This window comes from Anabrus simplex, chromosome 3 (assembly GCF_040414725.1).
Source record: "Anabrus simplex isolate iqAnaSimp1 chromosome 3, ASM4041472v1, whole genome shotgun sequence".
NCBI lineage: Eukaryota > Metazoa > Arthropoda > Insecta > Orthoptera > Tettigoniidae > Anabrus > Anabrus simplex.
In genome coordinates, this window is record NC_090267.1 from 104,543,891 (window position 1) to 104,568,145 (window position 24,255).

The window sequence follows — 24,255 nt, forward strand, 5'->3', positions numbered from 1 at the left end:
TTTCAATCAATCTGTAAATGGTATCTCCATTGGTAACAAGGAAGACGCCAATGAGCTTATTCTTTCCAATCAATCATAGGGTTTTTGCCCCTTCTAGGGTCCTGAGCATTATTCTCACCATCCGTGGCGGGGCATACAGGCAGACATTGTCCTCCCAGTACTACAGAGTGGCTGAAAGATTGGACAAGCTTGCTTTTTGTCCACTGCGCGAGAAAGGTTCAGTACGGAACTGTTCTAATTACTGCACCACTGCATTAATATTGCATCCATGTAAAATCCTCTTGAATATCATGAATCAATGTCTGAAGTCATATGTTCAGCCTAATAGCCTACACCTTCAGAGAGAGCAGTTATTTCCAAAGGTAAAGGAACACAGGAAACAGATTTCCAATACGATGCTAATAACAGAAAAAGTTTGAGAGTTATGTAAACAGTAGAACCATGATTATAAGTCTTTCAATTAACTGATCATCAGTTTATATGATATTTTAGATAATCAATAATCTCAGATAAAACTGTGTGTGGCAGATAGAATACAAAAAATGTAGCGTCTGTCATAATGTTACTAGCCCACATCAAGGCTTGGAAGAGGAGGCCTCGCCCACACATGTTAGAGAGGCATCCATGGTTCCTCCACATGGGTGATACAGTGGTTCAGGTGAAGTGAGGCTGGTGATTGAGGTGAAGGCTCTCTGCGGGGTGCTGGAACCAACACATCACTTTGCTCTACATAGCCTGGACGAGCCGCGGGTTGGGAAAGGGGCGATCCCAACCTAGGGGGAAAGTCATGGCTGTGAACTCAGTCATGATAATGCCAAGTAGAGACCACGTGAGTAGGCCTACTGAAGGGGGAACAAACCCGGCTAGGTTCGGGACAGGGGCAGACCGCTGGATGGACGACTGAGGGGCGCGGTCTCTGTTACGGAGAGCCTGAGTTGTGGGAGGACAATGTCTGGTTGTATGCCTTGGCACGGATGGTGAGAACGATGCTCAGGACCCTGGAAGGGGCAAAAACCCTATGACTGATTGAAATAAGGATGCTTATAGAGAACCAATTTCAAAAACTTTGACATCAAGGGAAGTATGGAAGCTCCAGTAGAACAGATCCAGGAGCAAGCCCAAGATGAAAAAATGGAGACAGAAGTCCCAATCGGAAAGGTTGTCGCCGACTCAAAACAAGAAATGGCAACACAAGCTCCAGTACAGCAGACTGCTACCACAAGCAAAATAGGAACGTCCGTAGAGACAGAACTGAAAATTTCTGCATCGAAAATCAACCTTCAACAATGATATCTACAAGTTAACCAACATCTTTAAGAAACAAGGCGTTAAAATAGCCTTCAAAACCAACAATAAGAACATGAACGTTTTATACAATACTTCACACATCAACAAGACCAGCAGTTTTTTTAAATCAGGAGTTTATAGGATCAAATGTACCACCTGTAAAAAAACCTACATCGGGCAAACCGGGAGAAACTTCATTATCAGATACCACGAGCACACTAACGCAATAAAATACAACAGGTTTTCAGCCATCGGCCAACACATGCAAGATTATAACCATAATTTCACCAATATTGAACAAGACATGGACATCCTCGTATTAGCAAACAAGGGCCCTTTACTCAACATAATGGAAAATTACTACATACACCTAGACCAATACTTTAATGCCAGTCACAATCTCAATGAAATCTCAGAGAAACCCAACATACTCTTCGATCTATTTATCACTTTCCTCAGAAACAATAATGCAGCCAACCTAAACTCAATCCTAAATTTAATCAAAGGTACTTTTCCAAGACAATTACACTTTCTCCCGCACCCTTCAGCCCCACCTTAAGCCCTCTTCGTAAGCCATATATAATTTTATATATGTCATTTCAACACAAGAACTTACTGATTTCCATGATTATAATTTTTACAACACCCCATTTATACTTTATTCTTTGTTAAAAACCTCTTAATATGTATATTCCTTGTATTATTAACTATTACCATAATATCTCATTTCACTTGTTATTCTTTAAAATAACATTTTCTTAGGATTTTGCCAAAAGTGATCTTTGCTCCAATACGGCTGATGATGACCCCTAGATGGGTCGAAACTAGTACCGTGTAATTTATAATTTTGTGAATATATTTTAGTATTGAAAAGGTGGAAACATTTACGTTGTTATTATTATTACTTATATATTAGAAAATTCATATCAATCGATCATATTATCGATTCAATTCAGATTTCATTTCCATTCAGTTGGCAGTATTTACCGGAACCGGCAGGGCTCCCTTCTTACTCCTCAAAGAGTACAAAAATCTATCACTAAAAAGTGCGCGTACAGTACATGTCTGTGATGAATTCTAGTGCTGAAAACAGTCCACATTCCTAGTCCCCGAGCCACTGGAATTAACCAATTAAGATTAAAATCCACGATCCAGCCAAGAATCGAACCAGGACCCTTTGAACCAAAGGCCAACATGCTAACCATTTAGCCATTAGGCCAGACAACACTAAGACGAATACGTATTAAGTACCCAGGAAACTGGAACTGTTAAATGATGATGCTGATGAAGGTTGTTGCATGACATAACCAATCCCTAACCTAACCCTATCACTAACAGTGCTTTCTGATTAATCAATGTAGAACCAGTCACTAACAGTAACCATTAGGGCAGCCTAAAACCCCCTGGAGGAGGCATGACTAACCATCCAGTGTCATTAGGGAAGCCTACAGCCTCTCTGGAGGAATCATGATTAAAGTAATGTTCGTCTATTCCATGATTAGTGTACAGTGCATTCATAATATTGGCAGCCACTTAAAACCATTCGCCATCAGGGCACCGAGTCAGGAGAGAGTGAGAAGGAAGAAATAGGCGACATCAATGTTGTTACAATGACAACTACCCATAATCCTAATTTTGTACTCAATTCTTATGCATTTTGGGGGCGTGATAGACTAGTAGTATTCTTGCAAGGGCGGCCATGATTCAAGTCCCAGTCATTGCATGCAAGATTTTTGAAACGAAAAGTCACTTCACTGCGTTCTGGATTCCACATACAATTAGAGGGATCAGGCTCACTGCCTTGCACAAGGTAAAAGCCACCGAGCCCAAATTAATGAATCTGATCCCTGCTCACTTTGCTGGTTGTATTTGAAGGTTCTCGAATATGCCAGCCTCATGTCAGTAGATTTACCAGCTCGTAAAAGAACTCCTGCAGAACAGAATTCTACAAAAACTATAAAATTAGTAGGCGGTAAGTAGTAAAACCAATAACATTAGTATTAAAAATGAAGAGGAAAAACTCTTAGGCTAGATGGTGGGTGATAATTCAATGTGGTGATAAATAATAATAATAATGACGTGTGGTATTCAGAAAGGCCTGGTGCAGGTCTTTCGAAGTGATGGCCACAGGCCACCTGTGAGATTAGGGCTATCTTCCTCTTCTTTTTCTACAGCTTTTCCCACACCTGTGGGGTCGTGGGTGCGAGCTGTGTCGCACATGTGGATTTGGCCTTATTTAACGGCCGGATGCCCTTCCTGACGCCAACTCTATACGGACAGATGTAATCACTATTGCGTGTTTCTGTGGTGGTTGGTAGTGTGTTGTCTGAATATGAAGAGGAAAGTGTTGGGACAAACACAAACACCCAGCCCTCAGCCAGAAGAATTAATCAGAAGCAATTAAAATCCCCGACCCGGCCGGGAATCGAACGGGGACGCTCTGAACCGAAGGCCTCAATGCTGACCATTCAGCCAATGAGTCGGATCAGTGAGAATAGGATTATATCTACAATGAAATCTAATGTTAAAGACAGCACAAATGCCCAGTCCCTAAGCCCAAGGAAATGAAGACTAAAACCCCTGACCTAGCTGGAAATCAAAACCGGGACCCCTTGGACTAAACATTAGCATGCTAACCACTTAGCCATAGACAGATGCTGTGATGAATGCTGTGTAATGGTCAATTTCTGTGGAATCAATCTCCTTTCAGTAGAGGTTAGACTTGATTCAGGTTTGTTTATATTAATTTTTTCACTTTTCACTTTGCAAACAAGGTTAGACTTGGTATGTTTCTGTGTGTGTTCATTTAAATATCACCATTGTTCAAGATGAGGTCCCGTGGCTATGAACACGATACAAACTATGTAAAACTAGGCCTACAAGCTTGCTTACTATTTTATGAAATATCATAAAACTGGAATAACTTTGCACTGATGACAGTAGTCTACCAATTTAAGACATATAGTTTAAATGAAAGGATATTTTCTCAGTAGGACCAACGTTTAGGAAAATAGGACTTATTTCTTACAGATGATTTAATATCTTTTTACAAACTTACCTCACATTTGGATAGTGAGAAAGTGTGGCCCAGATGGAGTCTTCCATTCATGTAGGGAAAGGGAAAAGTAACAAAATACTTTTCATCAGCTGTTTTTCTCGGTCCATCAGGAGCATCCTCTTCGTACACTTTATCCCGGTACCATTTGGCCTGAACATCTTGTTCAATTTTCTGCAGGTATTCAACCTTGAAGGTTCCTTTTCTTTCAGGAACAGTGGTCTGCAATTGGTATGTAATAATTATTACATTATACTTTTAATTGATAAAACAGTATTAAATTACCACAAAAATTTGAGAAATTTTCATTTGGAGCATTTGCCAAGACAATGACTCAAATGACTTGTACACACTCATTATAAATGAAGGAGAAAACTAAACAAAATTAGACAATTTTTCATCTAATAAGGATGTATAAAAAACATATGGGTTTGATACCGAGTTGAATGTTAACACATCATCACGTTTTTGTATAACTTTCCGGACACTTAAAACAATATTATATCACTCTTCTGAATAATAACAGCCCTATGGACAACTCACCATTTAGCTATGGGTATGATGAACAGATATATAAATTATTTGCCAAATGTCAGTCGAAATATGAATGAAGAAAGTCTACCTTCAAGCGATCATTCAAACCCGCTCTGAATCAACCTACTCAGAAGGACGAGCACCAGCGAGCACGTTTTCCGCACGTTACACATATCAGAATCAGGAGGATTATGTTGGCAGCAGCGTTTCGACCAGGTTCGGCTTTCCACCACGCAGGTTGGTCACAGTGAAGTAAGAAGCAGCCGGATTGGCCGGATTTATGTATACAAAAATAAGTGTTTAGCATTTAGTGTCGATCAAGTTGCAGTAACTGTGAAGTTGTAATTAATCGCTCATAAATAATTGCAATTTTGCTTAGATATTGTACTTCTGTACTTTGCATCGATTGAGGATTTTGTTTCTGACCTTAAAAGCTGATGTTGAAGCTGAACTTTCGGACAAATATTGTTGTAATAAATCAGCTGTAGAACGGGCATTTGCAATGTTACTTCGGCCGAAGTTACTCGTTGAACAGCTTTAGTTTAGCAGTAATATAAATCAAGCGCGTGTAAATGTATTAAAACGTTTATTTTTTTTGTATACCTCTCAAGTGCTGTGTATTGAGTTGCATATCTTGTCGAAAACAAATCGACGGCGTAAGAAAGAGGAAAGCTTTGTCTTGCTCTCAGTGGCCTACGTGACGTTTATCAATTTTGGCTTCAGGTTAATTATTCGTGAAATATTTCTTAAAAATGCTCATAACGTGCAAATGCTTGAATGTCGCAATTGATACCCAAGGGTCAGATGCACAAGAAGTTGAAATTTCTAGTCTGGGTTTAACAGCTGCGGAACAGAATGATTTGTTTTTCAAGGAGGTAAACAAGTACATTGTGTCTATTTTTGTGCATGAAAATGTGAAACACAACGGATTGCAGACCTATGATGTAATTGGATGTGAAAATAATTTCATTAGTGCAAATTCTTTATTCTTCAGATGCTACATGCTGTTGAGCATGGCCGAATATCTAAAGTGCAGTCCAGTCTTGTACAAATCCGTAATATTGGAAACTGGATAATTCATTGCTGTCTGAACTGTTCAATGAATACTCATGCTATTCACAGAGACAAAGGAGCAGCTGTTGTTCTTTGTAGTAAGGCATTGCTTGTAAGTATAATGCTGTTGATTGGAGTGTTATGCCCTCAGTTTATATGTTTATAAATCAAGGTGTCTCGTTTTAATTATGTTGCTTTGTCTTTTTTTTTTTTTTCCTTCTTAAAGTCAAATGCTGATGAGATTGCTGCATTGAAGAGCAGTGACAAGTATTCACCTGTATTTCGCATTGTGATCAGCCATTCTGAACTTGAGAAATCTGCATTGCCACCAACAAAGTTTTCAGGTATGCTTCAACATGATTTAAAAATACTTATTTTGGATAGATGTACTAAGCATTCCTGTTACAGTGTATTTTTCAAACCATTGAGTCTGCTTGTATCAGGAGCGCAAAGACACGCATGTACATATACTCTTTGGATTGAACTATTCTTATCGTTCTAAGAAATAGATATATGCTGTGCAGTAGATGTATATAGAGCAGAGCCTCTCAGGGTGCATGCACTCTGCACGGTGCAAAAGACGACTTTGCTTGGTTGACCAGTGTGCAGACCCCAACTCCTCGCTTTGGAGCAATAACGCTGTCTCTCTCTTTCCCCATGCCTGTTTCACTTGCTCCGTAGCGGTCCAAATTCGAGCCAAGCTTAGCCGAGTACCCCAGAGATGAAGTATTGAGCCGAGCCAAGCGGGATCGATGCACAGTGCATGGACCTCTTGCATCTCGTTTTGCATGCATGAGATTTCGGGCGTTTGAGAGGCCCCGATATAGAGGTTAATCAAGTATGTTAACTATTTGTATATATTTGGTACAGTGTTATTCTGAACGTAACATTTGGTGATGAGGTGAAAATGTAGATAAGTGGTTATGACATCCCGCACAGTAGGCCTACTAATAATTTACCACTGAAAATATATAGACCTACTACTGTTTTGACACAGACAACTGGGTTACACTCAGCAAAAATGAATGCAGAACAATTTGCTAAGGTATTAGGCCTAGATGCATTCAGATCAGATGTAAGGCTTTTCAGGTGTTTGCTCTATTAACCAGCGTTTCGTCTTAGGTCTGACACTAGACTTATCAGAGTGGGATGTGTCAGACCCTACCCACTGATGCTGGGGTGTATGACAAGCTCTATTGGTGGAAAATTATCTAATTCCCTCCCTGGGAACTTAGAATTTCCATTTAGATGCTCGCCAGATGCAGGTTTTCGATTTGACGCCCATAGGCTACCTGCGTGTCATGATGAAGATAAAATGATGATGAAGACGGCACATACACCCATTCCCCGTGCTGGCAAAATTAACCAATTATGGTTAAAATTCCCAACCCTGACGGGAATCGAACCCAGGATTCCTGTGGCCAAAGGCCAGCACGCTAACCATTTTACCACGGAACCGGACAGATATGTGAGAATTACATAGCGATGAAAAATATCACAGATGAGGCAAAGAAAGCACAGCTACTAAGCGTCTCTATAGGTTCTGTGCATTACAACGGTCTCTCTGCATTTCTCAGCCCCAAAATATTGATCAGAACTCAGTCATTTACAGATCTGGTTAAACTGTTCAACCAAATGCTTGTTCCTGAGAAAAGTGTTATTGTTTCGCAGCATTATTTTTTTTAATGTCTATCAGAAAGAGGGGCAGTTCATCGTGATTTGACAGTGCGAATTCACAGTTAAGTGCCAATGTCAACATACAGTTTCAGTTTTGGATGTGTTTCCAAAATCCCAGTACATAAGAGGTTTATGGGACAGTTGGTTACAGGAGCAGCTACTGCAATCTAATGTCATTACTTTAGATGAGATTCTAGTTAAGGTAACAGTATTGGAAACTTCTAGAATCAAAAGCAGGAAATTAATCAGACAAGCCTCTTTGCCGACATCTGAATTTGACAACAGCGATACCTATAACACTTTGGAGACCATATCTTAAGGTGGCATATGGGCAGGCAGACCGCCATAGTTTGAAGGTTTTCTAAAAAAAAAAAAAAATGGTAGAAAACAGTATGTTGGTTGCAATTGTAACACATTTATATCATCAAAAAATTAAAAGTGTCTATTCTACAGATTAAAAAGTTGCATTAAGATCTATTGAATACTTTTCACATTACACATTTTCCAACGGTAGGCCCTATGCTTTTTGCAACAACAAAAAAATGTCTGACAACAAATTCTTACACATAATGAACTTGAGTATGGAATAGTTTGAAGCATTCAGGGCCACGAAGTGCTACAGAACACATTGAACACCACCAGCATCTCTCTTTTCTCGTTACTTTCCCATTTTCCGCTTTTCCTTTACCTGCACAGACTTTGCAAATACATCCATACAGGGGTCGAAAAATACCGGGCGCCCAGTCGCCATGGCGCCTGAAAATTTTTACCTGGCGCTGAATTTTCATATTGGGTTTTGAAAATTTATTTTTTGAAATCCGGAGTTCCCTTACATGTACTTTCCCCTCACTTTGCAAAGTATCAAGTCGTGTGGTGTTTCACGTTTTTTCTGTAGCTCATATATTCGAATACGTGCAATAAACATTTTCTGTGCTTTTGGTGGAGTCTTGAATTCTGTAACTGCTCTTCGTACCTTGGAACTGGACGTTTCAGTTCTGCGCGGGAGCTGCCTAGCGGTCATGGGAGATATCGTTGTAACCCGTCAAACAAGTATCCTTTCATATGGACATATCGTAACACATCGAGTTTTATTTCAGATGATCAGCCATCGATAGCCGAGTACAAAGATCAGACCAGAGTTGTGGAGAAATGCAGAGAACTACTATGTTAAATAATTCCAAAAACACTACATTACCGCCATCCTACCTGTGACTAGCCATTCCTCAACTCTTGCCGCCAAAGCAGTGCTGATACTGTAAATTCCCGTGGAATTCATTCTTTGCATTTAGAACATACGGAATGACATGTTTATCAATTCTTGTATTTTCACCGAACAATATTTATACTTATAATTTAATTACAGCGTCTTGGTATTGAACGGTTTGCACTTTATAAATACGGTTGTTTTTATTCCTGTGCGTTTATGGAAAATTGGCAACGTAGCATCAGACATCGAAGCCTGGGAACTCGGAAGTCATTTAATGCTGGTGTATTTCACGTTTCTGTGCTATACTTGAGAAAATCGGCCAACTCAAACGACCAAAACCGCACAAATTGACTGATGTGAGTAACAGACAGTGTACTCTTTCAGATTTCTTCGTAAGTAGGGCCCGTAAATGTAACACAGTGATACAGAAGGGAGTGAATGTGAGAAAACACGTGATGGAAGTGCCGACTGTAGAGTTCAGGACGACAATGACCAGCGTGAAATTTATGGTGTTCAAGACAATAATAGGTCAAACATCAAAAATACGTTGAAATTTCAATTTTCAGGCAAACGGAAATTTCAGCACTTTGAGCGAAGTGCGTAAAGAAAATGAATGCTAATATGTCACAGCATATGAATGCTTTGTTCATGGCATCTTATCATATTGCAAAAAATTACAGACCCTACACTGATTTTGAAGGTTTGGTTTCATTGTTAAGCAAGCTGAATGCTACTGATTCAGAGAAGTATGAGAATGATACACAGTGCAGAGAATTGTAGCTTGAATGACTACCGTGGCTGTGTTATGAAGAAGGAATTGCGAAGTGTAAATTATGCAGTAACTTTCGTAGTATTGCCGACAAACATTCTAAAGGTGTATCCGGATTTTCAGGACCACTTAAACTGGAAACGTTTAAAACATGCGAAAAATCCTATCCTTACTTGAAGTGTCAGGAGGCTGAAAAAATGGCGTAACAGTGGCCTACCAAGCGACTGCTGCTCAGCCCGGAGGCCTGCAGATTATGAGGTGCCGTGCGGTCAACACGACGAATCCTCTTAGCCGTTATCCTTGGCTTTCTTGACCGGGGCCGCCATCTCACCGTCAGATAGCTCCTCAATTGTAATCATGTAGGCTGAGTGGACCTTGAACCACCACTCAGATCCAGGTCAAAATCCGTAACCTGGCCGGGAATAGAACCCGAGGCCTCCGGGTAAGAGGCAGGAACGCTACCACTACACCGCGGGGCGGGCAAGAGGCTGAAAGTTTCGTGAAAAATCCCGAATGTGCACTTTTAGCGAGATGCGTCAAGAAAATGAATGCTAATATGTTACTGCATATGAATGTATTGTTCATATCATCTTATCATTCTGCACACAAAAAAAATAATAAGACCCTTTTGTTTGCATTGTTAAGCAAGTTGAATGTTACTGGTGGGAAATCAAACGGGCACATGTAGTGTAATTTTAAAAGACACTGACCTTGAAGGTGACTGGTGACTATTTGGGTTAGTATCTCTTAAAATATAAATTTCCATTCTTATATGAACTGATGGTTCATGTTTGTGGGTTACTGTAGTCACGTCCTAGTTCGTGAACCATGGGCAACAGCTGAGTGGCCTAGTAAGTGGTCCTGAGAGTCGGGATACCAGTTGTTATGGAATGGGAGTGGGCATCTCGGACATATTCTGAGTCATGGCCCTCCTTGTGCTCAGGCGGCTAGGACTATACAATCCACCGGTGGTCCATAACCCGTTAGAGTAGAGATCCTCACTTGGACTATGTGCAAGTAGGGTAGCATCCTGCTTCATGAATCTACCGAGCTCAGAACACTAAGCAAGCCTCGGACCTATGGGAGTAAGGGAGTCCCACTCCCATTTGACAGGCAAGGGACTCCTTGGAAACAACTTGGCGAACGAAATGGAATTCGATGGGGAGCTATCAATATTAATGGGGCTTATGGAAGAAAGAAAGAAAGTAGAACTGGCTGAGTCAGCAAAGAGGATGCATCTGGATGTGCTAGGAGTAAGTGATATTTGGGTAAGGGGAGATAACGAGGAAGATATAGGACATCATAAAGTGTACTTGACGGGTGTTAGTAAGGGAAGGGTAGAGTCTGGGGTAGGGCTCTTTATCAGGAATACCATTGCACGCAACATAGTTTCTGTTAGGCACGTAAATGAGCGAATGATGTGGGTAGATTTGTCATTTGGAGGAATTAGGACTAGAATTGTGTCCTTGTATTCACCATGTGAGGGTGCGGATGAGGATGAAGTTGACAAGTTTTATGAAGCATTGATTGATATCATGGTCAGGGTCAACAGCAAGGATAGAATAGTGCTAATGGGTGATTTCAATGCGAGAGTTGGAAATCGAACTGAAGGATACGAAAGGGTGATTGATGAATGTGGGGAAGATATGGAAGCTAATGGGAATGGGAAGCGTTTGCTGGACTTCTGTGCTAGTATGGGTGTAGCTGTTACGAATACATTCTTCAAGCATAAGGCTATTCACCGCTACACATGGGAGGCTAGGGGTACCAGATCTATAATAGACTATATCTTAACAGACTTTGAATTCAGGAAGTCTGTTAGGAATGTACAAGTTTTCCGCGGATTTTTCGATGATACAGACCACTATCTGATCTGTAGGGAACTAAGTATCTCTAGACCTAGGGTAGAGAAAGTGAAATCTGTCTGCAAACGAATAAGGGTAGAAAATCTCCAGGACGAGGAAATTAGACAGAAGTACATGGATATGATTAGTGAGAAGTTTCGAACAGTACACAGTGAGCAGGTTCAGGATATAGAAAGTGAATGGGTGGCATACAAATTTGCTGTAGTAGAAACAGCAAGGGAATGCCTAGGAACAACTGTGTGTAAAGATGGGAAAAGGCGAACATCTTGGTGGAATGATGAAGTGAGAGCAACATCTTCTCAATGTAAATCCTGATGGTGTTACAAACAGCCAAGCTCATGGGGAGGAGGAAAATGATGTTGGTGAATTTATGCTTGAGAAAGTGGAAAGGATGGTAAATAAACTCCATTGTCATAAGGCAGCAGGAATAGATGAAATTGGACCTGAAATGGTGAAGTATAGTGGGAAGGCAGGGATGAAATGGCTTCATAGAGTAGTAAAATTAGCATGGAGTGTTGGTAAGGTACCTTCAGATTGGGCAAAAGCAGTAATTGCACCTATTTATAAGCAAGGGAACAGGAAGGATTGCAACAACTATCGAGGTATCTCATTGATTAGTATACCAGGCAAAGTATTCACTGGCATCTTGGAAGGGAGGGTGCGATCAGTCGTTGAGAGGAAGCTGGATGAAAACCAGTGTGGTTTCAGACCACAGAGAGGCTGTCAGGATCAGATTTTCAGTATGCGCCAGGTAATTGAAAAATGCTACGAGAGGAATAGGCAGTTGTGTTTAGGTTTTGTAGATCTAGAGAAAGCATATGACAGGGTACCGAGGGAAAAGATGTTCGCCATACTGGGGGACTATGAAATTAAAGGCAGATTATTAAAATCACTCAAAGGCATTTATGTTGACAATTGGGCTTCAGTGAGAATTGATGGTAGAATGAGTTCTTGGTTCAGGGTACTTACAGGGGTTAGACAAGGCTGTAATCTTTCACCTTTGCTGTTCGTAGTTTACATGGATCATCTGCTGAAAGATATAAAATGGCAGGGAGGGATTCAGTTAGGTGGAAATGTAGTAAGCAGTTCGGCCTATGCTGATTACTTGGTCTTAATGGCAGATTGTGCCGAAAGCCTACAGTCTAATATCTTGGAACTTGAAAATAGGTGCAGTGAGTATGGTATGAAAATTAGCCTCTCGAAGACTAAATTCATGTCAGTAGGTAAGAAATTCAACAGAATTGAATGTCAGATCGATGATACAAAGCTAGAACAGTTCGAAAATTTCAAGTATTTAGGTTGTATGTTCTCCCAGGATGGTAATATAGTAAGTGAGATTGAATCAAGCTGTCGTAAAGCTAATGCAGTGAGCTCGCAGCTGCGATCAGCAGTATTCTGTAAGAAGGAGGTGAGCTCCCAGACGAAACTATCTTTATATCGGTCTGTTTTGAGACCAACTTTGCTTTACGGGAGCGAAAGCTGGATGGACTCTGGATACCTTATTCATAAGTTAGAAGTAACAGACATGAAAGTAGCAAGAATGATTGCTGGTACAAAGAGGTGGGAACAATGGCAGGAGGGTACTCGGAATCAGGAGATAAAGGCTCATTTAGGAATGAACTTGATGGATGAAGCTGTACGCATAAACCGTCTTCGGTGGTGGGGTCATGTGAGGCGAATGGAGGAGGATAGGTTACCTAGGAGAATAATGGACTCTGCTGTGGAGGGTAAAAGAAGTAGAGGTAGGCGAAGACGACGATGGTTAGACTCGGTTTCTAACGATTTAAAGGTAATAGGTATAGAACTAAATGAGGCCACAGCACTAGTTGCAAATCGAGGATTGTAGCGATGTTTAGTAAATTCACAGAGGCTTGCAGACTGAACACTGAAAGATATAATAGTCTATAATGTATGTATGTATATGAACTGAGACTATACTAAGTCATATTTCAAAAATAATATGTAGCTTTATCCTAGTCTAACCTGTGGTGTTCATAATGTGTATTTGTGAAAAATGTGCTGGCTCCTGATAAAAAGGGGCTGTCTACTGAATTATTTCTATTTTCTTCTACCCCTGCATCCATATCACCAGAAGTGCCCAGCGAATGTGAATCATTCCCTGCCTTTGAATTATCATCGCTTGCGTCACTTCATTCTAAAATAAAGAGAACTGCATTACTAATTTATTTCTGAATGAATCTCCAGTCATATGAAGATCATGTTAATCTGAACAAACTACAAATTGCAAAATCAAACCTGGGTAGAATATAATAGAATAGGTTATAAATACCTTCATCACCAACATGAAGTTCGAAATCAGGGTCTAAATTTGAATCATCTATCTCTTCTCCTGAACCACCGTCATCAAAAATCTCTACAATTCCACTTTCGTTCAATGATCCACTCATTACAGCGGGAACAAATCACAGTCTAAACACTTCGCATGATGTAAACAAAACTCTGAAAGCGCATGCCTTGAGCAGCTGTAAGCAAGGCTGGAAGCATGGAGTATAGAAGCGAAAATGTGCAAAAAATTAGATGATATAAGTTCAAGAAAACAACAGAAGACACGAGCACACGGCATAGCTGTTATAAAGAAAGTGGTATATATAGTTTCTGCCCAATTCTTGTTCTGCCTGTGTTAACAATGTAATAAATACGCGGGCCCGAATTAGCCTCGGGCACGGTCATAGTTCTTGGCGAAATCACAGTTTTCATTATCTTTCTTCAAACCCCAGTTATAGTGAGAGTAACCATTCGTCAAGCCCTGACCATCACTACAGCACACATTCACCAAATCGGAGTCTCCGATATAGTCAACATTCCTCTCCCTAGAGGAAGAACCAGAACTGATTTCAAAAGATTAGGAATTGATAACCTCTGTTTCCGACGTGCTAAGCTGAATCGTGTGTCAGACTGCAGAGTCGGTAGATATGATGTTAAGATGTGAATTTTATGGAAGAGAAGGTCATCTCACCGAAGCATGTATCACCAGCCTAATGCAAAATTCCAAATCCAAAGCAGACAGTTCCAGCTCAACTAAATATATTTCAGTTTTCTCTTGTGATGCCCAGGATCCTTCATTGAGTAAAGGACAACCTACTTTTTCTTCATCACATGTTGAATTATTTGAAGTTATTTCTGACTCTGATAAGTATATTCTGTAGTTACTATATCAAAGAACAAGACACAGTATTTTTAAGTTGGCTCTGATACATACTTTACTCTGCTTCCTGAAGATGAATTTGATGAACTGGATCTAGAAAATCTAAAATTGCTTTTCGTTCATACTCAGGCAATGTTATCACACCTGGGGGAAAGTAACAGTCTGAGCTGTATATAAAGAAAAGGAAGTCCAAGATGATCTTTATATTGTCCCTAAGGGCTACTCTGCATTACTTGGAAGATTGTCGATTAGGAGACTTGGTATTGAATTAAAGGAAACAGATGCTAGCAAGGAAACACTACTCATGTTATTTCCAGTTAACCTTATCTCTTCAGTTGATGACATAATTAATGAATTTCCTGATGTTTTTGAAGAGAGAATTGGCCATATTCCAAATTTTCAAGTAAGTTACAGTTACGTGAAGGAGCTAAACCAGTATTCACGCAAGAACAGGATGTTCCATGAGCGGTTCATCAGCGAGTAAGTTCCCAGAGAAAATGATATGCCTCATCCTACAAACTTTGATGAACTTTGCAGATTTTTTGGGACTAATCACGTACCACTACAGGTTTATACCAGGTTTCTCCACCATGTCTACCCCTTGTAGTTGGGGGACGCAGAGGAAGAATACACGCACGGTATCCCCTGGCTGTCGTAAGAGGCGACTAAAAGGGGCTCAAGGGGCTCTCAACTTGGGAGTGTGGGTTGGCGACCACGGGGCCCTTAGCTGAGTCTTGGCATTGCTTCCACTTACTTGTGCCAGGCTCCTCACTTTCATCTATCCTGTCTGACCTGCCTTGGTCAACTCTTGTTATTTTCCGACCCCGTCAGTATTAGAGCAAAAATTAGATGTATGGCTTTTCAGGCGTTTGCTCTATTAACCAGCATTTCGTCTTAGGTCTGACACTAGACTCGTCAGAGTGGGATGTGTCTGACCCTACCCACTGATGCTGGGGTGTATGCATTTCACCTGCGTTGCCTGTGATTAGTACCACTATATGAGCGACACGGTAGGTCTGCGTTGCCTGTGATTGGCACCCACCATATGAGGAACGCCTGAAAAGCCATACATCTAATTTTTTATCTGATTTTTATATGCTCTATTGGTGGAAAAATATCTAATTCCCTCCATGGGAATTTAGAATTTCCATTTAGTATTAGAGCATTCGAGGCCTAGGGAGTCTTTAATTTTCACGGTGACCCTTGCCTTTCTTCGTCCGTTACTTCATTTTTTGAAATGACGGACCCCGTCTCTTTTCCTTTTTCTCTCTGTCTATCCGCTGTGGGTGGGAGCTGCAAACGAAAACTACACCCACGGTGTCCCCTGCCTGTCGTGAGAGGTGACTAAATGGGGTGACCAAGGGATGATTGCATTAGAACCATGAAACTACTTTTGATTGGTACCATCTCGCGGGGAACACCATGGGTCGCCTTTACTTGCGAGTAGTACCATTATTATTAGGTACACCAGAGGTTTGTGATTAGTAGCCTTTACTTGCGAGTAGTACCACTATTATTAGGTACACCAGAGGTTTGTGATTAGTAGCAACAGAGAGGGGTTCACTGTGGGTTTCCAGTTCCTGTGATAGTATCATTGTGAGAAACACCACGGGTCTGGGCGTTGCCTGTGATTAGTACCACTATATGAGCGACACGGTAGGTCTGCGTTGCCTGTGATTAGCACCCACCATATGAGGAACACCACGGGAATACCGGCATCCGTGATTAGTACACGTAGGTGAGGAACACCATCGGTTTGCGTTGCCTATGAGTGGTGCCATTACGTGAGAAACACCATAGGTCTGCATTACCTGTGCGATGTACAATACTTGTGAGTAGTATCATAATGTGTGGAACACCGTGAGTCTGCGCTACTTTTGATTAGTACCCCAACATGACAAATACCATGGTTCTACTTTACTAGTTATGAGGGTCTGTTGACCTGGATTTTGGACCCCTTTGGACAACAAGCATCCTCGATTCAGGATTGTGCTTTAGAAGTGGTCCCTTGGTCAGTAATACTATTTTATGGTAGTTTTTTGGTCGAATCCACATCGTTTTAACTTCATATCCATCCATTCATTCTTCATGACATTTTTTTGTTTGATCAGTGGATGATCTTGAATTTTTAATTTGTCATTACATTTCGTACCATTAGGGGCTGATGACCTAGATGTTAGGCCCCTTTAAACAACAAGCATCATCATCATCATTATCCTCCACCCTGTCATATCCATCAAAGCGCCTGCTCCACAAAGATCAACATTACGTATGGACTTCAGAATGTGAAGCTACATTCCTCAAGTTAAAGGCAGAGTTGTGTAGTGTCAGAGTCTTAACTCGCTATGATTCAAAATGATTGTTGTTGTTGTTGTTTGAGTCATCAGTCCATAGACTGACCAAAAAAATATGGCTTGCAATTGAGATAGCTAAAAATAAAATTCAGGAAACTCAATCATCAAAATTTACCAGTGTTTCGCCCAGAGTGCGGCATGGGATCATCAGTTGGCTACCGCACCTTTTCCAAGACATTGTGTCGTTTTATCTTTATATCATTGTCATTTTCTGAAGGCAGGAGTATCTGTCACATTGGTGGAAGAACTCGCCAGCCCACGACAGTTTTGAATTGTTTCTAGTTTTTGACAGATTTGTCTTTTATCAATTGGAAAGAGTTTTAATGATTCTGTCAGAGTTTTTGAGCTCATCGTCATATGCAGTTAAGAACCACATCGCTAAATTACAGCAAGGATTTTATGTTAAGTAAATGCCTTGTTCCTTCGATTGAGTGGTAATTGAATTGATTATTTGAGAATCCCCACATCCATTTTTGGTAAAAATTGCGTTGTTGGATTCTTGTACTATGAGACCAGACAGAGCAAATCATAGAGAAGCATCACACATTTGTTCATTATAAACTGTATATTTAACATTTTGGTTTAATTCTCTTTCTTATCTGATAGTGTAGAAAGTTTTATTTGTTTCTGCCGGAAGTTACCGTATAGTCCCAAATACCACCCGCCACCGAATAAGACCCGCGCCTTAAAATTGAGACGGCAAAATACGAAAAAAAATAATCAAATAACATACATACCTATCTAATTTTCTTCAAATATACCACAAATATAAATTCAAACAGCTTACAATTAATAAAATCATCAGAAAAATCGTAAATAAAATCTGTCCAATACTCAGATCATTCACAATTCACAGTCGTCATCTGAAGTTTCACCATAGGAACTTTCGTTGCTGGCATCTTTCCACTTCACTACCGTCCACTGAATTTGAAATTCCACATTTCTTAAAGCTTTTGGGCTCTGGATCGTTGGGAATGCGCGCCCATGTGGTCTTGATCCAGCTGCATATTAATCCCACTTCAGGCCTCTTCACTCGTCCGGTTGGTGTTAACGCGTAATCACCATCAGGCATCCGTTCAGTGTACAACTGTTTCATTGCAGTTTTGAAGGGCCGGTTCACGCGCACATCCAACGGCTGTAGAATAGAAGTGAGTCCTCCGGGAATTATCACAAGATCGGTTTTCCTTTCCTCGTCATATCTTTTACGGCGTCACTTGTATGTCCTCGGTAACTGTCCAACACAAGCATGTTTCGTTTTTGTAGCAAAGCTCCCGGGCGATGTTGCCAAACGCACTTCACCCAGTCCTCAACTAACGCACTGTCCATCCAGCCGGACTCTGTGTTCTAAAAATAACACCGGACGGCAAGTTTCCTTTCGCAAGAGTTTTCCTTTCCAGACCCACAAATGGAGGGAATTTGGTTCCATCTACTAATACACATAACATTACCGTGCATCGTTGCTTTTCGTTACCACCTGTTCTGATGGTTACACTTTTAGAACCCTTCGTATCCACTGTATTTTCCAACGGCATTTCAAAATAGTAATAATGTACAACATTCACCCATTATACATTACTATTATTATTATTATTATTATTATTATTACTAATCAATACGGACAAATAAGGACCGATATGGTCAAGTTTATGATATAGACTAGCAGATGTACCTGTGCTTCGCTACGGGATTCTCGGAAAGACTGACTTGGTGGTTTTCCTAACTGAATTCAACATAGGTCATTACAAAAACGGCAGTAGGAACGTAGGTATTGAAAGCCATGTTATCATATAAAATACTCGACCAAATGAAAAACCGCACACTTTCTCACTTTCAACGAACAGTACTACGGTGCTGATATAACAGCCCAAAGTTCCAGAGCTGGAATCACCAGATCGCAGATTGCCGTGAACACTCCTCTGTCATTATTCCATTAAATATGCACACTAATCATTCCAATCAGTGCCTCAGAGTAGGGATTGAATAGCTCGAATGCTATGATGAACCAGTGTGTTACATGCCAGTAATATCAGAAAATGTATGAACCAGAGGAATGGCATGCTAAAGAAGAAAGTTATCTAACTCCCCAGCTACTTTCCGCCAATATACAGGCAGCCTGTTACACTCGGTACGACCAGGCGAGTTTGCCGTGTGGTTAGGGCGTGCAGCTGTGAGCTTGCATCCGGGAGATAGTGCATTTGAACCCCACTGCCAGCATCCCTGAAGATGGTATTCCTTGGTTTCCCATTTTCATACCAGTCACACCAGGCTGTACCTTAATTAAAGCCAAGGCCGCTTCCTTCACACCCCTGTTCCTTTCCTATCGCATCGTCGCCATAAGACCTACCTGTGTCCGTGCGACGTAAAGCAAATTATAAAAAACCTCGGTACGCTGCAGTAATCCTATATATCGGGGATGAGTGGAAACGGAAGACAAAAAGCACATCACAACAAACAATGGTCAATGTAATGTTATTGTTGATAAAGTTTATGAGCTTTCTATATTGCAGGCCTTCAAATTAGTCTTCTTTGGACTCTGTGATATTAGGGCGTCTTACAAAATTATTTATATCGTAGGCTGTAGTTCCTTATTCCCAGACTTTACATACTGATTTTCACTAAATTCTGTTTACCCATTTTCTCATGACTCTGCGCTGATATGGAGTTAGTTATGAGTGGAAACGGAAGACAAAAAGCACATCAATACAAACAATGGTCAATGTAATGTTATTGTTGATAAAGTTTATGAGCTTTCTATATTGCAGGCCTTCAAATTAGTCTTCTTTGGACTCTGTGATATTAGGGCGTCTTACAAAATTATTTATATCGTAGACTGTAGTTCCTTATTCCCAGACTTTACATACTGATTTTCACTAAATTCTGTTTACCCATTTTCTCGTGACTCTGCGCTGATATGGAGTTAGTAACAAAAATCCCAAGTCATGAATATCTCTGTGATTATATGCGGTACGGTAACAATGTATAAGACATAAGTAATCGGAAATTTAATAACTTCTTACATAACTACTGCTAACTTACGACATAACTAAAGTTAATGTTAGTAATGTAGTATTTATCGATACGACCACTAATAACATAACTTATTTGAGAATTACATTTCAGGTCTTCCCCTAAACTACCATTTCACTCAGCGTGAATAAAATAATTTATAGCCTAGGTTGTAGTGGTTCATCACCCGACTTTACATACCGATTTTCATTAAATTCTCTTCAGCCGTTTCCTCGTGATGCGTGTACATACAGACAGACAGAAATTACGGAAAAGTAAAAAATGCATTTCCTTGTTACTGTGGACATGACCGATACAGAAATACCATTCTTTTCAAATTCTGAGCAATGTACAGACAAAACTCTTATTTTATATATGTGTAGATGTTGGTTCCCATAGGGAATGTAAAATATTTGTCCTGAATGAGTTCATTCATAATACCAATATAAATGGTCCGTTATTGGACACTATAAATTTTCCAGCTAACTCATTCCTGGTTGCTAGCGTTTTGCCCCCATGTGCCAGGCTGGGCTCATCAGCCAGTACCTGGCAGACCTACCAAGATGCATGGCTGGTGCATACCGTGGAGGCCACTGCACAAGCTAATTGGAGCCACCGGCAGCCCCAATGCACTATGAGAGATTTTGTCTCACTACCAAAAATTGATGCCTGCTTGGCCATAAGATGATATAGATGTTGATTACCATAGAGAATTTGAAATATTTCTCCCGAATGAGTAAATTTATAATACCAATATAAATGGTCCTTTATCGGACATTATAAATTTTCCAGCTAACTCATTCCTATGGTCAAGTTTGTCTAATTTCAAAATAGACAGGTGTCTGGTTAGCATTCCCAATTTGCGATTGCAAATAAGAATTTTGCTTCCTCAAATTAATAATGTGATGCTGAAAGGCAGTTGGGCAGAGTCTGGGGCAGGGCTCTTTATCAGGAATACCATTGCACGCAACATAGTTTCAGTTAGGCACGGAAATATGAGAATGATGTGGGTAGATTTGTCAGTTGGAGGAATTAGGACAAGAATTGTTTTCCGTGTATTCACCATGTGAGGGTGCAGATGAGGATGAAGTTGACAAGTTTTATGAAGCATTGAGTGACATCGTGGTCAGGGTCAACAGCAAGGGTAGAATAGTGCTAATGGGCGATTTCAATGCGAGAGTTGGGAATAGAACTGAAGGATACGAAAGGGTGATTGGTAAATGTGGGGAAGATACGGAAGCTAATGGGAATGGGAAGCGTTTGCTGGACTTCTGTGCTAGTATGGGTGTAGCTGTTACGAATACATTCTTCAAGCATAAGGCTATTCACCGCTACACATGGGAGGCTAGGGGTACCAGATCCATAATAGACTATATCTTAACAGACTTTGAATTCAGGAAATCTGTTAGGAATGTACGAGTTTTTCGCGGATTGTTCGATGATACAGACCACTATCTGATCTGTAGTGAACTAAGTATCTCTAGGCCTAGGGTAGAGAAAGTGAAATCTGTCTGCAAACGAATAAGGGTAGAAAATCTCCAGGACGAGGAAATTAGACAGAAGTACATGGATATGATTAGTGAGAAGTTTCGAACAGTAGACAGTAAGCAGGTTCAGGATATAGAAAGTGAATGGGTGGCATAGAGGGATGCTGTAGTAGAAATAGCAAGGGAATGCCTAGGAACGACTGTGTGTAAAGATGGGAAAAGGCGAACATCTTGGTGGAATAATGAGGTGAGAGCAGCCTGTAAACGTAAAATGAAGGCTTATCGGAAATGGCTCCAAACAAGGGCCGAGGCAGACACGGATTTGTACGTAGATGAAAGAAACAGAGTGAAACAAATAGTTGTTGAATCCAAAAAGAAGTCATTGGAAGATTTTGATAACAACCTGGAAAGGCTAGGTCAGGCAGCAGGGAAACCTTTCTGGACAGTAATAAAGAATTTTAGGAAGGGAGGGGAAAAGGAAATGAACAGTGTTTTGAGTAATTCAGGTGAACTCATAATAGATCCCAGGGAATCACTGGACAGGTGGAGGGAATATTTTGAACATATTCTCAATGTAAAAGGAAATCATCCTGGTGGTGTTGCAAACAGCCAAGCTCATGGGGAGGACGAAAACGATGTTGGTGAAATTATGCTTGAGGAAGTGGAAAGAATGGTAAATAAACTCCATTGTCATAAGGCAGCAGGAATAGATGAAATTAGACCTGAAATGGTAAAGTATAGTGGGAATGCAGGGATAAAATGGCTTCATAGAGTAGTAAAATTAGCATGGAGTGTTGGTAAGGTACCTTCAGATTGGACAAAAGCAGTAATTGCACCTATCTATAAGCAAGGGAACAGGAGGGATTGCAACAACTATGGAGGTATCTCATTGATTAGTATACCAGGCAAAGTATTCACTGGGGCATCTTGGAATGGAGGGTGCGGTCAGTCGTTGAGAGGAAGTTGGATGAAAACCAGTGTGGTTTCAGACCACAGAGAGGCTGTCAGGATCAGATTTTCAGTATGCGCCAGGTAATTGAAAAATGCTACGAGAGGAACAGGCAGTTGTGTTTATGTTTCGTAGATCTAGAGAAAGCATATGACAGGGTACCGATGGAAAAGTTGTTCACTATACTGGGGGACTATGGAATTAAAGGCAGATTATTAAAAGCAATCAAAGGCATTTATGTTGACAATTGGGCTTCAGTGAGAATTGATGGTAGAATGAGTTCTTGGTTCAGGATACTTACAGGGGTTAGACAAGGCTGTAATCTTTCACCTTTGCTGTTCGTAGTTTACATGGATCATCTGCTGAAAGATATAAAATGGCAGGGAGGGATTCATTTAGGTGGAAATGTAGGAAGCAGTTTGGCCTATGCTGACGGCTGGGTCTTAATGGCAGACTGTGCCGAAAGCCTGCAATCTAATATCTTGGAACCTGAAATTAGGAGCAAGGATTATGGTGTGAAAATTAGCCTCTCGAAGACTAAATTGATGCCAGTAGGTAAGAAATTCAACAGAATTGAATGTCTGATTGGTGATACAAAGCTAGAACAGGTGGATAATTTCAAGTATTTAGGTTGTATGTTCTCCCAGGATGGTAATATAGTAAGTGAGATTGAATCAAGATGTAGTGAAGCTAATGCAGTGAGCTCGCAGTTGCGATCAGCAGTATTCTGTAAGAAGGAAGTGAACTCCCAGACAAGACTATCCTTACATCGGTCTGTTTTCCGACCAACTTTGCTTTACGGGAGCGAAAGCTGGGTGGACTCAGGATATCTTATTCATGTTAGAAGTAACAGACATGAAAGTAGCAAGAATGATTGCTGGTACAAACAGGTGGGAACAATGGCAGGAAGGTGCTCAGAATGAGGAGATAAAGGCTAATTTAGGAATGAACTTGATGGATGAAGCTGTGCGCATAAACCGGCTTCGGTGGTGGGGTCATGTGAGCCGCATGGAGAAGGATAGGTTACCTAGGAGAATAATGGACTCTGCTGTGGAGGGTAAAAGAAGTAGAGGGAGACCAAGACGACAGTGGTTAGACTCGGTTTCTAATGATTTAAAGATAAGAGGTATAGAACTAAATGAGGCCACAACACTAGTTGCAAATCGAGAATTGTGGCAATGTTTAGTAAATTCACAGAGGCTTGCAGACTGAACGCTGAAAGGCATAACAGTCTATAATGATAATTTATGTATGTATGAAAGGCAGTTAATTTTTCTACATACGCCCCAGGGAGACGTGAAATAGACGTACATCTCCAAATGCACAATCCCTTTCTCTGATAAAAGTTTTGGATGATATAGATATTGGTAAATGTTTCAGATCCATCAGAGTCTTGCAGTAAAACCCTGTGTTTTGAGATCTTTAGTGCTTTCAATTGACACATTTCACTAGAAACACCATATCCTAACTCACGTTTGTCTATCATATATTTGTGGAGTCTTTAATTTCCGTGAACACTGCACTCCGCCCGCGGAACTTTCTGCGATCACCGTTAGTTTTTAGAAGTTCTTCCTTCTTCTTCCGCCAATCACGAATACACGATTCATTAGTATTGTACTTTATGCCAACGACACGATTTCCGTATATTTCATCTTCACTTGCACCTATCTATGAGCAAGGAAACAGGAAGGATTGCAATAACTATCGAGGTATCTCATTGATTAGTATACCAGGCAAAGTATTCACTGGCATCTTGGAAGGGAGGGTGCGATCAGTCGTTGAGAGGAAGTTGGATGAAACCCAGTGTGGTTTCAGACCACAGAGAGGCTGTCAGGTTCAGATTTTC

General features: G+C 40.6%; 2 protein-coding genes across 2 annotated transcripts in view; one reads left to right on the forward strand and one right to left on the reverse strand.

Moving 5' to 3' along the window:
* Positions 1-5,057, reverse strand: part of LeuRS (Leucyl-tRNA synthetase) — a 427,288-nt gene extending 422,231 nt beyond the window's left edge. The window contains exons 1-2 of the mRNA XM_067142663.2: positions 4,886-5,057; positions 4,346-4,564 (exon numbers count right to left, since the gene is read on the reverse strand). Coding sequence (XP_066998764.2) covers positions 4,346-4,564; positions 4,886-4,888 — 222 coding nt within the window. The 5' untranslated portion in view covers positions 4,889-5,057. The remainder of the gene's footprint in view (positions 1-4,345; positions 4,565-4,885) is intronic.
* An 8-nt stretch (positions 5,058-5,065) lies between these two features.
* Positions 5,066-24,255, forward strand: part of PRAS40 (Proline-rich Akt substrate 40 kDa) — a 128,540-nt gene continuing 109,350 nt past the window's right edge. The window contains exons 1-3 of the mRNA XM_067142665.2: positions 5,066-5,751; positions 5,871-6,041; positions 6,156-6,273. Coding sequence (XP_066998766.2) covers positions 5,629-5,751; positions 5,871-6,041; positions 6,156-6,273 — 412 coding nt within the window. The 5' untranslated portion in view covers positions 5,066-5,628. The remainder of the gene's footprint in view (positions 5,752-5,870; positions 6,042-6,155; positions 6,274-24,255) is intronic.